General features: G+C 35.3%; 1 protein-coding gene across 1 annotated transcript in view; it reads left to right on the forward strand.

The window, feature by feature from the left end:
* Positions 1–554: 554 nt before the first annotated feature.
* Positions 555–18,267, forward strand: part of LOC133059608 (golgin subfamily A member 6-like protein 7) — a 61,543-nt gene continuing 43,830 nt past the window's right edge. The window contains exons 1-4 of the mRNA XM_061146961.1: positions 555–753; positions 1,555–1,679; positions 7,371–7,388; positions 10,969–11,064. Of these exons, the coding sequence (XP_061002944.1) occupies positions 1,634–1,679; positions 7,371–7,388; positions 10,969–11,064 (160 nt within the window). The 5' untranslated portion in view covers positions 555–753; positions 1,555–1,633. The remainder of the gene's footprint in view (positions 754–1,554; positions 1,680–7,370; positions 7,389–10,968; positions 11,065–18,267) is intronic.

The raw sequence follows: 18,267 nt of genomic DNA on the forward strand, positions 1-18,267 counted from the left end.
TGTCCTAATGGATTAAACTGAATGCAGATGTTCCAACAACACATGAAAGGTTGATGGTTCCTGTATTCCTGCCTAGAGCAATCATTAGAGTTCTAATTTAATTTTATGGTCTGAAAATATGTAATTTGTGGGAATATCCTGGAGAAAATAAACTCTTGATGATTGTCAATATCTGCAGCAGCTTTTTGAATGAAAGGGCTAGAAATATTTATGGGGCTGAAGATGTGGAAATCAGCTATTTTCAATGTCCTGGGTAGATTTTCCATAAACCGTAGGATTAATAAGACTGCAAAACTTGTAGAGGTAGCATATATACACATTCCTTCCTCTGATTAAGGTAAATACATAAATCTCAGAAGCTGGTGTGAGAATGTATTGTTTAAATCTCTACTGTATGCTATGAACTTTAAAATAATAACAAAAGCAACAAAAGCAGGGGAAAGAGGCAGTCTGTGTGTATATTCATATGAGCACATACCTATTTGGATTAAATATTTGACTTTATGGTCATGTGAGGTTTTTATTATGGTCTCATGAATGGAGAAGAGCAAAGTGCAATCTAAAGTCCCCTTCCAGCTACCTTGTGTCTTTGTGCTGCGCTTCTGTTCCTGTTGGTTGGAGTGCATAGAGGGGAAGCAACTGAGTGGTCTGACTGACGCTTCTAGGGCTTCAGTATTTCAGAGGAGGATTAAGAGAAGAGAGATGTTCAGTGTGTGCTAATAAACTGATATTTTCTGTTGGTGATTAAGCCAGGTAAGTGTAAAAAGAAACTTTTATCATGTAGAAGAAGGGCACTGGTGGAGTGTGTGTGTGTGTGTGTGTGTGTGTGTGTGTGTGTGTGTGTGTGTGAAAGGTCAATAGAGACAGCAGAGACTCTAAGAAAAAGGACCTAAATTTAGCATCTTTGACTCATGATTTGTCTTTCTTTGTTCTGATTTCTTTCTTTCCCTAGTTAAAAAACATTAAAGTTTCTTCTAGAAAAGCTGTAATCCTCTCCAATCTCAGATATTAGGCGTTTTTCTTACTCTCTCTGGTCCTCAGAACTTATTTATCTCTAGTTGATTCTGGATACATTTCATGTTCCTTACATTATCTCTACATCTCTCGGTTTTCTTTCCATCACTGTCTATCGTGGAGAGGCATTTCTTCTGTGTCAGATGAGAACACTGAGTCTTTCATCTGCATTTCCTCCCCTGAACTCTATCTCTCATCCAAAACCAATGCAAGAATTCATTCAGGCAAACATTCCTCTAAAGGTCTGGGATGTTTCCTACCTCTTCCAGCTTCTCATACCTCCTTTGGGAAGGAAGATGGAATGAGAGCAGGTCTGTGCAGGTGGAGCTTCCCTCACTCCCGTGTGCTGGTGCTGTCGGAAGAGGTCACCTCACTCACAGCACAGGACCCAGGAGAGAAGCTCCTTCTCATCCCAACCCCTCCTTGAATTCCCACCTTGGGCCAACCCAGACCCAGCAATCTTCCCTTGACTCCCCAGGGAATGATGGAGGTCAGCGTTCCTGAGAAAATGGACCTGAGCTGTGATTTTTCTGTTTACAGGAAAGAAGGGAAGAAAAACACACTTTTGTATATAGGAGCCAACTAAGAGATCTCTGGAGTTCCATATTTCACATCTGACATGATGATTAAATCATTCACTGACATTTTGGCTGCTATGGGATATGGTAAGTTTAAAAAATGAGTGAAGTGATAGATCTGAATATTTATAATTCTAGACTTCTGCATGGTGCCAGAAAAGATCTGAACAGTGTTTTAGCATATCTGAAGAAAGTAATTTCTATGGACCATATCTGATAAACTCACTTTATCATTTCATCATTCAGTGGCCATATAAAATCTGTATTAACTCTGGGAATCAACATTGCCAAAGATATCAGATTATATTTTCCAGAATCTGCAGAGTCCACAAACTCTAATGGAGAGAGAATGATTAAATAAATAAAAGACTTAGGGAAAGGAAAGCTTTGTGAAATGTAGCAATTATTTTACTTTCAAATACATAATGGACTATCTAGTTTGATGAACAGTCAACTGAGGGGATTAACCAGGCAGAATTAGGACCATATGGAGGCTAAATAACACGCTTCTGAATAACCAACAAGTCATAGAAGAAATCAAAAAAGAAATCAAAATATGTATAGAAATGAATGAAAATGAAAACACAACAACCCAAGACCTATGGGACACTGTAAAAGCAGTGCTAAGGGGAAGGTTCATAGCATTACAGGCTTACATCAAGAAACAGGAAAAAAACCAATTAAATAACCTAACTCTACACCTAAAGCAATTAGAGAAGGAAGAAATGAAGAACCCCAGAGTTAGCAGAAGGAAAGAAATCTTAAAAATCAGGGCAGAAATAAATGCAAAAGAAACTAAAGAGACCATAGCAAAAATCAACAAAGCTAAAAGCTGGTTTTTTGAAAAAATAAACAAAATTGACAAACCATTAGCAAGACTCATTAAGAAACAAAGAGAGAAGAACCAAATTAACAAAATTAGAAATGAAAATGGAGAGATCACAACAGACAACACTGAAATACAAAGGATCATAAGAGACTACTACCAGCAGCTCTATGCCAATAAAAGGGACAACTTGGATGAAATGGATAAATTCTTAGAAAAGTATAACTTTCCAAAACTGAACCAGGAAGAAATAGAAGATCTTAACAGACCCATCACAAGCAAGGAAATCGAAACTGTCATCAAAAATCTTCCAGCAAACAAAAGCCCAGGACCAGATGGCTTCACAGCTGAATTCTACCAAAAATTTAGAGAAGAGCTAACACCTATCTTACTCAAACTCTTCCAGAAAATTGCAGAAGAAGGTAAGCTTCCAAACTCATTCTATGAGGCCACCATCACCCTAATTCCAAAACCAGACAAAGATGCCACAAAAAAAGAAAACTACAGGCCAATATCACTGATGAACATAGATGCAAAAATCCTTAACAAAATTCTAGCAAACAGAATCCAACAACATATTAAAAAAATCATACACCATGACCAAGTGGGCTTTATCCCAGGAATGCAAGGATTCTTTAATATCCGCAAATCAATCAATGTAATACACCACATTAACAAATTGAAAGATAAAAACCATATGATTATCTCAATAGATGCAGAGAAAGCCTTTGACAAAATTCAACACTCATTTATGATTAAAACTCTCCAAAAAGCAGGAATAGAAGGAACATACCTCAACATAATAAAAGCTATATATGACAAACCCACAGCAAGCATCACCCTCAATGGTGAAAAATTGAAGGCATTTCCCCTGAAATCAGGAACAAGACAAGGGTGCCCACTCTCACCACTACTATTCAACATAGTGTTGGAAGTTCTGGCCACAGCAATCAGAGCAGAAAAAGAAGTAAAAGGAATCCAGATAGGAAAAGAAGAAGTAAAACTCTCACTGTTTGCAGATGACATGATCCTCTACATAGAAAACCCTAAAGACTCTACCAGAAAATTACTAGAGCTAATCAATGAATATAGTAAAGTTGCAGGATATAAAATTAACACACAGAAATCCCTTGCATTCCTATATACTAACAATGAAAAAACAGACAGAGAAGTTAAGGAAACAATACCATTCACCATTGCAACAAAAAGAATAAAATACTTAGGAGTATATCTACCTAAAGAAACAAAGGACCTATACATAGAAAACTATAAAACACTGATGAAAGAAATCAAAGAGGACACAAACAGATGGAGAAACATACCGTGTTCGTGGATTGGAAGAATTAATATTGTCAAAATGGCTATTCTACCCAAAGCAGTCTATAGATTCAATGCAATCCCTATCAAGCTACCAACGGTATTTTTCACAGAACTAGACCAAAGAATTTCACAATTTGTATGGAAATACAAAAAACCTCGAATAGCCAAAGTAATCTTGAGAAAGAAGAATGGAACTAGAGGAATTCTTTTTTAAATCCACAGTAAATTTTTACTTTTTTTCAATTTTTTTTCTTCCAGGTTTATTAAAAGTTAATAGGCAACACTGTATACATTTAAGGCATAATGAAAGGCATCTTTTGCCTTTCATTTATCATGAAATGATTATCACAATAATTTTAATGAACATCCTCATCTCATACATATTTATAAAATAGGAAAAATTTTCTTGTGATGAGACCTCTTAAGATTTATTCTCTTAACAATGTTCACCTATAATGTAGAGCATTGTTAATTACCTCTCAGTTCAGTTCAGTTCAGTTCAGTCACTCATTTGTGTCTGACTCTTTGCGACCCCATGAACCACAGCACACCCGGCCTCCCTGTCCATCACCAACTCCTGGAGTCCACCCAAACCCATGTCCATCGAGTTGGTGATGCCATCCAACTATCTCATCCTCTGTCATCTGCTTCTCCTCCTGCTCTCAATCTTTCCCAGCATCAGGGTCTTTTCCAATGAGTCAGTTCTTTGCATCAAGTGACCAAAGTATTGGAGTTTCAGCTTCAACATCAGTCCTTCCAATGCACACCCAGGACTGATCTCCTTTAGGATGGACTGGTTGGTTCTCCTTGCAGTCCAAGGGACTCTCAAGAGTCTTCTCCAACACCACAGTTCAAAAGTATCAATTGTTTGGTGCTCAGCTTTTTTTATAGTCCAACTCTCACATCCATACATGACCACTGGAAAAACCATAGCCTTGACTAGACAGACCTTTGTTGGCAAAGTAATGTCTCTGCTAATTACCTCTATCAGGTTGTAAATTATATCCTTATTAGTTATGCTGGGAAAACTGGACAGCTACCTGTAAAAGAATGAGATTAGAACATTTTTCTCACACTATATACAAAAATAAATTCAAAATGGATTAAAGACCTTAATGTAAGACCAGAAACCATGTAACTCCAGAAGAGTACATAGGCAGTACACTCTTCGACATGTTTTAGCAATATTTTTTTAGAACTTTCTCTTCAAGCAAGGGAAACAAAAACAAAAATAACAAATGGAACCTAATTAAGTTTAAAAGTTTTTGTGCAAAAGAAAAGACAACCTACTGAATGGAAGAAAATATTCAAAAATGATATGACCAAGTGGGTTAATATCCAAGATATATAAACAATTCATAGAACCCAATATTAAAAAGAACTGATTTATAAAAGGGCATAAGAACTGAAAAGATGTTTTTCCAAAGAAAATATAGAGATGAGCAACAAGCCTTAGGATCCTTTTTTAAAAAAATCTCTCAGAGATCTTTTTTCAATGTCTCATTTATTTTTTGTTTTACTTATTAGAGTCTTCTTTTTTCTTAATCATGTCTAGCTAAGTGCTTGCAAATTTTATCTTTTTAAAAAAATCTCAGTTGTTGTTTTGTTAATTTTTTCATTGTTTTTGTTTGCACTGAACCTTATTGTCTCCATTTTTTTGCTAACTTTGAGTTTAGTTTATTCTTTTTATAGTTCCTTGAGACATAACATCATTTATTTGAGATCATTTTTCTAAAACTTTGGAGATATTTTTAGTGTAATCTTTTATAACTATAAACTTCCCTTTTAGTACTACATAGGCATATATGTAATAATCCTCAGTCAAAAACTAGCAAACTGAATTCAACAGCACATCAAAAAATTATACACTATGACCAAGTGGGATTTTACCACTGGGATACAAGATTGGTTCCATGTACCCAGATCAACAACATTATCACCTCAATAGATGCAGAAAAAGCATTTGACAAAATTCAACATCTATTCATGCTTTAAAAAAAGAAAAATTCCAAAAAAAATAGATATAAAAGGAATTTAACACAATAAAGGCCATATGTAAACAGCCCAAAGATAGCATTATAATTAATAGTAAAAAGCTTTTTCTTTAAGATCCTGTACAAGGCAAGCATGCCCATTCTCTCCCTTCCATTCAACCTAGTAATGGAAATACTAGCAAGAGCAATTACACATAAAAAAATCAAAGCTATCCTAATCACAAAGGAAAAGTAATATTTTCTCTATTCCCAGATTGCATGCTTCTACATGTAGAAAACCATAAAGATGTCACCAAAAAACTTCTAGAACTCATAAACAAATTATATAAATTTTCAAGATAAAGAAACACAAAATTCAGTACCATATCTTTATATTAAAACCAAAATATCCAAAAAAGAAACCAAGAAAACAGTCCCATTTACAGAAAACAATCCCATTTACAGAATCATCGAAAAGAACAAAATACATTTAACCAAATACAAATACAAGGAAAGTTAAAGATCTATATACTGAAAACTACAAAATATTGATTAAAGAAATTTAAGAAGACACAAATAAATGGACAAATATCTTATGTTCATGGATTGGAAGAATTAACAGTATTAAAATGGCCATACTACCCATAGTAATCCACAGACTCAATGAAATTCCTAAAAAAATCTCAATGGTATTTTACATAGAAATAGAAAAATCAGTGAAACCATCAAAGACACAAAAGATCCAAAGCAATCTTGAACAAGAATAAAATGGAGATATAACGCTTCCTTGATTTCAAATTACACTAATCCAAATGATATGGAACTTTGGAACTGTCATGCAAACAAACATATAGACCAATGAAACAGAATAGAGCCCAGAAAAGAGCACATGCATATAAGGTCCACTAATTTTTCAGCAATGGGGAAAGGATAGTCTTTTCAAAAGTGCTTGAAAAGCTATACATTTACATTAAGTTGAAAACAATGCAATCTATATGTAAACGGCAATGGCAAGAGTGTGATGGATGTTTGTCCATATAAGTCATTCAGGATGATAATAGTATATACACTATAGATAAGAGGCAGAAATAAAATCTGTGAAATAGTCTGTGAGAAACAAACTGAAAATTAGCCTTCTCACTTCCGACTTGATGGACATGGGTTTGAGTAGACTCCAGGAGTTGGTGAGGGACAGGGAGGCCTGGCATGCTGCCATTCATGGGGTTGCAAAGAGTCAGACACAACTGAGAGACTAGACTGAACTGAACACCTCTCTAGAACACAAACACAAATTTTCTTAATTATTCTTCTGTTTAAGTAAATGAAGAATACTTTCCTTTTGATTTTTAGTGATCAATACAGAGAGAGAACATGAGTAATATTTTTCTTTAGTGTTATACTAGTGCTTATCCTATTTGTGAATTTTTCAGTACATTTTTGTATTCTTTGTCCCCACTGGCATTTACATACTTATTTTTAAATTTCCTCTTTTCTATCCATGACTTCAGGAAAATGGCAATTTTATATAACTTTGTTGGTAACCAGATTGTTCTATCTTAATCTTTTATAACTTTTATTCTTCAACTTTAATCTGTCCCATTGCTCTATTTCTTTCACTTTTACTTTGCTTACTAACCATAATTTTTCTTTTGCTTTTAGTGATCAGTACAGAGAGAGGTGAGTAATATTTTTGTTTAGTGAACTCCAATGATTACCATATTCTTTGAGATGTTGAGATGAGAGTTACCGAGGTATAAAGATGTTGAGATGAGAAGTACTGATGTATAGAGCCTGAAATCACTATTTGTAGAATAGCTTCTTCAAAGCTTTTTAGATTTTGGTTACTTGTTGCAATTTCTGATATAGCATTTCCTTGAAGCACTCATTTTAATTTTTCCAAATCTTCAAGGAGCCTAACTGTATCCAAGTTAAGTTAAAAAGTTAAGTCACTCAGTCGTGTCCGACTCTTTGCGACCCGGTGGACTGTAGCCCACCAGGCTCCTCCGTCCATGGGATTCTCCAGGCAAGAATACTGGAGTGGGTTGCCATTTCCTTCTCCAGGGGATCTTCCTGACCCAGGGATCGAACCCAGGTCTCCTGCATTGCAGGCAGACACGTTACCCCTGAGCCACCAGGGAATTTCTTTTTGGTGACTATTACTTCAGAGAAATTCTTTTTAACTGACATTCATAAGAAATCTTTATTACCATCTTAAAAGATCAAAATCATAATTTCTCCTTTGTCACTCTGTCATTGTTGAATGCTCCCATTTATGATTTGTCAGAAGACGTTGCTTTGGGAACCTGTATCACCAAACTGAATGATTTATCTGCTTCCTCATTTTATTGACTGAATTCGATCTTTTCTGCACAGCTTTGTCAAGAAACTGCTCAGAAGCAAAAGAAGATGAGTTTCATTGTCCTATTTACATCTACTTATTCGCTACTGCTATTTTTTTTTAGCTTTTCAGTTTTTCCCTTGGACTTTCACCTTCCATTGTATTTCTTTATGGTCCTAGGCATATTGCTAAGTCATTTCAGTCGCCTCTGACTTTTTCAGACGCCATGGACTATTGCCCTCCAGGTTCCCCCATCCATAGGATTCTCGAGGCAAGAATACTGGAATGGGTTGCCATCTCCTCCTTCAGGGGATCTTCCCGACCCACGGATCAAACCCATGTCTCTTATGTCTCCTTCTTTGACAGGCAGGTTCTTTACCACTAGCGCCACCTGGAAAAATGTATCTCTCAGATTGAGGCTTGCGTATGCTCAATCACTTCCAACTCTTTGCGACCGCATGACTGATTGTATCCCTCCAGGTTCCTCTGTCCCTGGAATTTTCCAGGCAAGAATACTGGAGTGGGTTGCCATTTCCTACTCCAGAGAATCTTCCTAACCCAAGGATCGAACTCACATCTCCTGCGTTGGCAGGTGGATTCTTTACCACTGCATCACCTGAGAAGGTGTATAAATAATATTTAAATTTGACTCTCAGACTGAAGGTTACATGATTTTTAAATGTACCCTTTCTTCCACGCATTGCCTTCTTTTTTCTTCACACCTACTCTGATTCTGACATTCCACCTCCCTCTTTCACTTATCCTTGTGGTTGCATATGACCCACCCAGAAAATCAAAGATAGCTTCCCCATCTGGATGTCAGCTTAATCACATTTGCAGAGTCCCTTTTGCTATATAAGATAGCATACTCACAGAATCCAAAGATTAGTATGTGGGCATTTTTAGAAGACCATTATTCGTTCTATCACAAAATATGCTTCTGCATCATTGTCAACTATATATGGAGATATTTTGTAGTTTTTGTGCTTTAGAGATTTGTTTGTAAAATATTGTATATGCATACAGTGCCACAAGATTGTTTTGATAAAGAGAAATCCTCAAAAAATCACTATGGATTTTTTAATACAAATTTCAGGAAACCAGACCATTTTTGTCTCTTTTTATGTTTTATATAAAAATTATTCTTTTATATTGGAGGAGGGCCTGGCAACCCACTCCAGCATTCTCGCCTGGAGAATCCCCATGGACATTGGACCATGGGGTGGCAAAGAGCTGGACACGACTGTGTGACTAAGCACACAGCACACATTCTTTTATATAGATTTTTGTGAATATGGAATGACACACTATGTCCTTATTTTATCTTCTGGCTTCTTCCAGTCAGTAATTATTTTGATATTCATCTGTGTTATTTATTACTGAGTAGTATCTTATTATATGAATATGTCACAATTGATTCATCTACTAACCCGTTCACAAGCACTTAGTTTGTTTCCATCTTTTTGGATAGTAAATAAAACTGCTATGTAATTTTTGGGAAAGTATTTGTATAGATGTATGATTTCATTTATCTTGAAAGTGGAATAGCTATATCATATATTTTCTAGTTAATTTATTTCTACTCTAATCTCTATTATTTTATTCCTTCTAATTTTCATGGATTTCATTTGCTTCTATTTTCATCAGATATTAGGTTGGAGGTTTAGATTTTTTTAAAATTTTCATACAATTTTTAAAGGTTACTCTCCATTTACAGTTATTAATGAAATACTGTTTATATTCTCAGTGTTAAACAATACATTCTTGAGCCTTTCTTACACCCAATAGTTTGTATCTCCCTGGCCCTAATCCCTATATTGCCCTTTTCACCTCCCCACTGATAACCACTAGTTTGTTCTCTGTATCTCTGTCTGCTTCTTTTTTGTTACATTCACTAGTTTGTTGTATTATTCAGATTCCACATATAAATGAAAGTATACAATATCCCTTTATCTGTCTGGCTTATTTAGCAAAGTCGTGCCCGACTCTTTGCAATCCCATGGACTGTAACCTGCCAGGCTCCTCTGTCCATGGAATTCTCCAGGCAGGAATACAGGAGTGGATTGCCATTCCCTTCTTGACGGGCTCTTCCCAACCCAGGGATCAAACCAGGTCTCCCAAAGTGCAGGCAGATTCTTTACTATCTGATCCACCAAGGAAGACCTGATATTTGGCAAGAAGAAAAACTAAATGGAAAGAATTTTTTATGGCAAAGACTTCTCTTTCCTTTAATATTCTCCATCTTTAACATTTGCCATTTTAATTCTTAAATGACTTAGTGTAAATCTCTTTGAAATCACCTCACTTATGACTCTGTGCTTCCTGGGCCTAGCTACCTGTTTCCTTCCCCAGGGTAGAGAAGTTTTCAGCCATTATGTCTTCAAATGTGTTTTCTTTTCCTTTCTTTCGTCTCCTCCTGGGACCTCTATAATGTGAAAGCAAGTATGCTTGATATGGTTGCAGAATCCCCTTAAACTCTCTGCAAATTTTCAATTCTATTTCCTTTTGCGGTTTTGATTAGGATCCATAAAAAGTCTCCACAAATTTTCTTTCCTAGTTTAGTCCTCTGTGGCTAAATTAAGTTAACCAACCATTCATTGGCCATTTTTCTAAGGTGTACTTAACCTTTTAAGGACAAGAACTCCTGGAGATCCAACTAATACATCACATAACTGTAGGGAACCTTCCTGAGCAAAGAAAGTGTAATTCTGTTTCGATGTATTTCCAATCACAACTAGTGTAATATCACAAACATAGCTGATGTTAAAAAACATGTTTTGTTTTTTTGAACAAAAAGACAACCTTAAATTCCTCCAGATGGGAGAAGAAAAATCAAAGTGGGTTCTTTTAGGGTGAAAGGGTAGTAAGAATGAATATTGAATCTAACTGTACATGTCTATATTTTGTTTTGCATTTCAGAAAATTTTTCATGGAAATTTATAATGGAACTGCTTGGAACTGGATTGCTCATAATGACTGTATTTTCCTATTGCAGAGAAATCCACAAGAAACTGGGTAAGATTTTAAAACGCATTACAATAAATTATGACAAAGCCAATAAAATGAGTGGGAGAATGAAAATAAGGAAAGGGTAATATCAATTTTTGTCCTGCACTGTTTAGGAAAAAGCAAGATTCTCAGAGAAGGAAAAAAAATTCCCCCATCTCTGTCTGTTCTTTTGCTGATCTAATAATGAAATTGACACAGGTAGATTAACAGAAGAAAAAAATTAATTTTGTCCATACAGAGGTCTCATAAATGTGAAAACTAAGAAGTAATCAAAGTAGGATGTTTATATACTTTTTAAACAAAGAAGCAACAAGTTTGTGAAGAAGTGACATAGCAAAGAAATTTAGGCCATGTTACTAATTAATGAAGAAGAAATTATTTTGGAAATACACATTATCATGTACCCAAGTGTTCATGGCAGCACTATTTACAATAGCCAAGACATGCAAGCAACACTAATGTGCATTGAAATAAAAGACAAATATTATATAATATTCACTTTTATATGGAATATTAAAAATAATACCAAAATCCTATTTACAAACAGAAACAGACTCACAGACATTGAAAACAAACCTCTGGTTATCAAAGGAAGAGTGGGTAGGATAAATAGAAGTAAGGAATTAACAAATACACACTACTACTTATAAAACAGATGAAAAACAAGGACCTACTGTATAGCACAGAGAAGTATATCCTATACATTATAGTAACCTATAACGGAAATAAATTTGAAAAAATATGCGTGTGCATATATATATGAATTACTGTGCTGTACAGCTGAAATTTAAACATAATTTTGTAAATCATTATACTTCAACTTAATGAATGCCTAACTGATGTCAAAAGTGATTAAAAACCTTTTAAAAAGGTTACTTCTAGGACTAGCATTCCTAAAATACTCTCTCAGTATAGTAAATTGACTTAATTTTTTCCCCCTCTGAATTTATGGAGATACAGTGAGCAAATGGAGGGTTTCTCACTATGGATGTGTTAGGTTGTGGGTATCGATATTCCTATTTGAGCTCTTCTGTGTATATGCATGTTCTATCTGAGTGTTTTGTGTGCATGTGTGTGTTTCTGAACACTAATAAATTGAACTGTAAATGCAAATTTTACAGTAGAATAGAGTTATTATGTGTTTGTATCTTTTGATATTTACATGGATCTCTTTATTTTATTTTTTGAATATTTTAGGGGGAAAATTGGTAAATATTTTGGACAGTTCTCCCATAACCATTTGAATGATTACTATCATTCCCTCCCTTTCTGTCTCTTTGGCATCCATTCACTCATTCTTCCCCTCATCCCTCTCCAATTGTTAGTATATGGACTACTTTCATATCAACTACTTCTGTTTTTCCCTAGTTCCAACTCTTCCTATTCCTTGCTTTTCATTATATACCTAGTCTTTTCTACAAACTTCATTGGTTTTCTTTCTTCCTTTTAATGTCTCCTGAGAGTTGTCTTGATTTGATTCTAATTTTTGTAGGGATGAGGGCTATCAGGCTGATCACCACATCACTCCCATGCAACAGATGTTTTCATGCAAATGACCATTGATGTTGAGTCATTGTGACCTTTCAAGTTCAAGGGACAATAACTATGTGATCGATACTGACCCAAAACTTAAGTGAACAGAAGATTCCAAATTTGTTGAGTAAATTATTCCACCTTCTGCTCTTTCAAAGACTATTAATTCAGATGATGTTCCTTGATTACATGTGACCTCTAAACCTACTCTCCCATTCCCCTGATCTTATTTCCCAGTTGTTCACGAGTACACAATGCTTTATCTAATAAGGAAGCCCCAGAGTATTGTGCAGCCTTTCAATTCAAAATTTCTGTTGGTGCAAAATGCATACTTTAAAGGTTTATTCAGCACACAATAATTCAAACTACAGTTTATCTCCTTTATTCTCTTGATGTTTTTCATTTATAATTTTGTTTCAGAGGAAATAGAATTTAGCAGTATAGTAGGAGGCTAAAAGTGGTTACTGATCCATGTGTACTAAACGTCCCTTTATATTTCCTCATCACTTTTTAAATATGCTGCTCATACATCAATTCATGCTAATTTTCTATTCTGAGATAGGTAGAAGTGCTAACACAAAACCAAGGATCTGATACTGTTGAACTCAAAACTCCTAATTTAACTCTTCTGATGAGGCCATTTCCAATCTTGGGTCATTTTGCACAATGGAATATATGGAATGAAAATGGTTATTTCTCATTAGTATGGTGGACTTTAAAACTTTTGGTTTTAATTCTAATAAATGGTGGTCCATTTAAACCAAAAGAAAACTAAGGAAGTTTTCCCAATTTTTGACCTAATCGCTTTCTGACATTGTTCTCTTTTTTGAATGAATTGAATTTCTTTTCCTTTGTTGATCATTTAGAGTGAAGAAGGAAAACATATGATACATAATGTATTTCACTATGATTATATGTATGGTTTCATCTGTGTTTTTATACCTTTCTTTACTCAACAATCTATTTCCATGTTTCTAAACACCATCATACAAATAGCTTACATGATTTGTCTTTTTATTTAATCTTCCCAAATTTAGTTTGCCTTCTGCATTTGGCATTCCATTTTCCCCATTAGTACTTCTGTGATTTTCTCTTCTTCCTACAATCTAGGCAGACGTTTCTTTTTTGTCAACAAAATGTTAATATTCATATATTACAAAGATTTACCAGTTTCAAGCTTCTGAAGTGTGAGTTTTCTCCAATATATGCTCAGCCTTTTGATGCACAAACCCTTTCACTATCATTTAGTACTCATACATTTTCTTCATGTGTTTTCATACATGAAAGACCTGCCTCACTTAGACTTTAGCTAAAATAGAAATTTGCATAACACTATTTTATATATATATAAAAGGTCAGTTTTCATTCCAATCCCAAAGAATGCTCAAACTACAGCACAACTGCACTCATCTTACACTCTAGTAAACTAATGCTCAAAATTCTCCAAGCCAGGCTTCAACAGTACCTGGACCGTGAACTTCCAGATGTTCAAGTTGGTTTTAGAAAAACAGAGGAACCAGAGATTAAATTGCCAACATCGAAAAAGCAAGAGAGTTCTATTTCTGCTTTTTGACTATGCCAAAGTTCTTGACTGTGTGAAACACAATGACCTGTGGAAAATTCTGAAAGAGATGGGAATACCAGACCACTTGACCTGCCTCTTGAGAAATCTGTATGCAGGTCAGAAAGTAACAGAACTGGACATGGAACAACAGACTGTTTCCAAATAGGGAAAGGAGTACATCAAGGCTGTATATTGTCACCCTGCTTATGCAACTTATATGCAGAGTACATCACGAGAAATGCTGGGCTGGAGGAAGCACAAGCTGGAATCAAGATTGCTGGGAGAAATAGCAATAACCTCAGATACGCAGATGATGCCACCCTCTTGGCAGAAAACAAAGAACTAAAGAGCTTCTTGATGAAAGTGAAAGAGGAGAGTGAAAAAGTTTGCTTAAAATTCAACATTCAAAAAACTAAGATCATGGCATCTGGTCCCATCACTTCATTGCCAATAAATGTTGAAACAGTGGAAACACTGAGGGACTTTATTTTGGGGGGCTCCAAAATCTCTGCAGATGGTGACTGCAGCCATGAAATTAAAAGATGCTTGCTCCTTGGAAGAAAAGCTATGACCAACCTAGACAGCGTATTAAAAAGCAGACACATTACTTTGCCAACAAAGGTCCATGTCTAGTCAAGGCTATGGTTTTTCCAGTAGTCATGTAAGGATGTGAAAGTTGGACTATAAAGAAAGCTGAGTGTTGAAAAATTGATGCTTTTGAACTGTGGTGTTGGAGAGGACTCTTGAGAGCCCCTTGGACTGCAAGGAGATCCAACCAGTCCTTCTTAAAGGAAATCAGTCCTGAATATTGATTGGAAGGACTAATCCTGAAGCTGAAACTCCAATACTTTGGCTACCTGATGGGAAGAACTGACTCATTTGAAGAGACCCTGATGCTGGGAAAGATTGAAGGCAGGAGGTGAAGGGGACAACAGAGGATGAGATGGCTGGATGGCATCACTGACTCAATGGACATGAGTTTGAGTAAACTCCAGGAGTTGGCAATGGAGAGGGAGGCCTGGCATGCTGCAGTCCATGGGGTTGCAAAGAGTCAGACATGACTCAGCGACTGAACTGAACTTAACTGAGTTTATATATTCATTTATTGACAAACATGTGAATAGAATCATCCAGTCTACAAACCCTGTATTTCTTTGACAATACTGCTTCAACATGTTGCACAATCTTTGTAGCTCTTAACATTTTAGATACTACAATCATCAATTTAGCCCCATCTATTAAGTAACAGACAAATTTTTAGAACCAATAAACTGAATAATTATACATTAGTACCATCAACGTAGGTAAAGATCATCTTGAAAAGGTCAACTTCAGAACTGACATTTTAATACTTTTACCCAATTAAGACAAGACTTTTATTTTTACAGTATACAGGAGAATATTATATTTAAAAAACAAAATGAGCTCTTATTCACAGTCCACAGTGTATGTTTTCTTTTTCTTTTTTTTTCTTCTTTTTTAAATTAAATTATTTCTTTTAATTGGAGGCTAATTACTTTACAATACTATAGTGGTTTTTGCCATTCATTGACATGAATCAGTCATGGATGTACATGTGTCCCCCATCCTGAAACCCCTCCCATCTCCCTTCCCACCCCATCTTTCAGGGTGGTCCCAGTGCAACAGCTTTGAGTGCCCTGTTTCATGCATCAAACTTGGACTGGTGATCTATTTCACATACGGTAATACACATGTTTCAATGCTGTTCTCTCACATCATTTCACCCTCACTTTCTCTCACAGAGTCCAAAAGTCTGTTCTTTATATCTGTGTCTCTTTTACTGTCTCACATGTAGGGTCATCATTACCATCTTTCTAAATTCCATATATGTGTGTTAATATACTGTGTTGTGGTTTTTCTTTCTGACTTACTTCTGTCTCTAATAATAGGCTCCAGTTTCATTCACCTCATTAGAACTGATTCAAAGTCATCCTTTTTAATAGCTGAGTAATATTCCATTGTGTATATGCACCACAGATTTCTTATCCATTCACCTGCCAATGGACATCTAGTTGCTTCCATGTCCTAGCTATTGTAAACAGTGCTATGATGAACATTGGGGTACATGTGTCTCTTTCAATTCCTATTTCCTTGGTGTGTATGCCCAGCAGTGGGATTGCTGGGTCATATGGCAGTTCTATTTCTAGTTTTTTAAGGAATCTCCACACTGTTCTCCATAGTGGTTGTACTAACTTGCATTCCCACCAACATGTAAGAGGGTTCCTTTTCTCTGCCCCCTCTCCAGCATTTATTGCTTGTAGACTTTTGGATAGCAGCCATTCTGACTGGCGTGTAATGGTACTTCATTGTGGTTTTGATTTGCATTTCTCTAATAATGAGTGATGTTGAGCATCTTTTCATATGTTTGTTAGTCATCTGTTTGTCTTCTTTGGAGAAATGTCTGTTTCGTTCTTTGACCCATTGTTTGATTGGCTCGTTTATTTTTCTGGTATTGAGCTGTATAAGCTGATTGTATATTTTTGAGGTTAATTCTTTGTCATTTGCTTCATTTGCTGTTATTTTCTCCCATTCTGAAGGCTGTCTTTTTACCTGGTTTATAGTTTCCTTTGTTGTACAAAAGCTTTTAAGTTTAATTAGGCCCTATTTGTTTATTTTTGCTTTTTTTCCATTACTCTGGGAGGTGGGTCATAGAGGATCCTGCTGTGACTTATGTGAGAGAGTGTTTTGCCTATGTATTCCTTTAGGAGTTTTATAGTTTCTGGCCTTACATTTAGATCTTTAATCCATTTTGAGTTTATTTTTGTGTATGGTGTTAGAAAGTGTTCTAGTTTCATTCTTTTACAGGTAGTTGACCAGTTTTCCCAGAACCTCTTGTTTTCTCTGTGTTTGTGTGTGTGCCTTCTGATAGCTATCATTTTAAACATGATACGTGTATGATACATGATATCATATGTATCAATATTTTCCATAAATTTTATTTCTTGATCTTCCATTTCCATGATTGACCTTAAACTTTCCATTTTATTTTTCTAAAGAACCTCAGGAAAGGACTGACAAGTAAAACTTATTACTCATAAATGAATTTTACACGACTAATTTCTTGACGCCTAACAATTCCCACTCTCTTAATCCTTAGGTTTCCTTGTCTTGCCCTTCCCCTGGATCTGTTTAATATCTCCAAATTTGTTATAGACTTATTCAGAGGATGTTCTTTCCATTTAGTTTCTCCTCCTGGGCCATTTCACTTTCCACTTTTCCCATTCCACATCATTTCTTTCCTACACATATCAGTTTTTTCTGTTTTCCAGAGGCTTCTTATAGGCCCACTGAAAACTTAATGAGAAAAAGGACATTAAATTTAAAGCACAGGATTCCATCCTATTTATCTTCTGGGAACATTCCTAGTCAGGAACTTCACCATTTTCTATTTTAAAGGACACACATTTAGGTCAATGAGACTTCCCTAAATCTTCAGAGATGAAAGAAGACACCTAACAGGCTGAGAGAAGTTTACCTATTTATTGTCCCTTCAAAGTCTGTGTAAATTCTGCTTTCTTTCCTTGGTCCATAAACTTGATATATTCTTTTATGGTACCCAAATACATTACCCTAGCATTCCCAGACATAAGAATATTTCCAGTTATTCTTGGAATTTTTTTCTTCCAACAATGGTAGTTTTTGTTTTTTCTTTTATTTGATTCTTTGTTTTCATTTTGAATGCCACAATGAACATCTTGGCAACCCAAACTTTGTTTAATGTTTTTAGAAGAAATATATATTCCAGGAAATTTTCAGTTGTGTGTTCTTAACTTTTGATGTGAAAGTCAAAGAAAATATTGTCATAGGAAGTAAATAAAGAATATTTTTTCCTACAACAGGAAATAATCCTTGAAACTTTGACATTTCTTAAAGACATTTTTAATGATACTGTTCTTTTCAAAAATAATTCAATTCAGTTAAACATCAGATTTATTTATATAGCATGTTTTATCTGACTACAGTTACAGCTAGAATTGTGGACAGATGGGTGCCTTTATTCTGTCCTTCTCATGTCTCTCTCTCTTTTTTTTCCCCACTATTTTTTATCGTGGTAAAATAAACAGCATAATATTTGCCATTTTAAGTGTAAA

The sequence above is a fragment of the Dama dama genome, chromosome 7, assembly GCF_033118175.1.
Source record: "Dama dama isolate Ldn47 chromosome 7, ASM3311817v1, whole genome shotgun sequence".
Classification (NCBI taxonomy): Eukaryota; Metazoa; Chordata; class Mammalia; order Artiodactyla; family Cervidae; genus Dama; species Dama dama.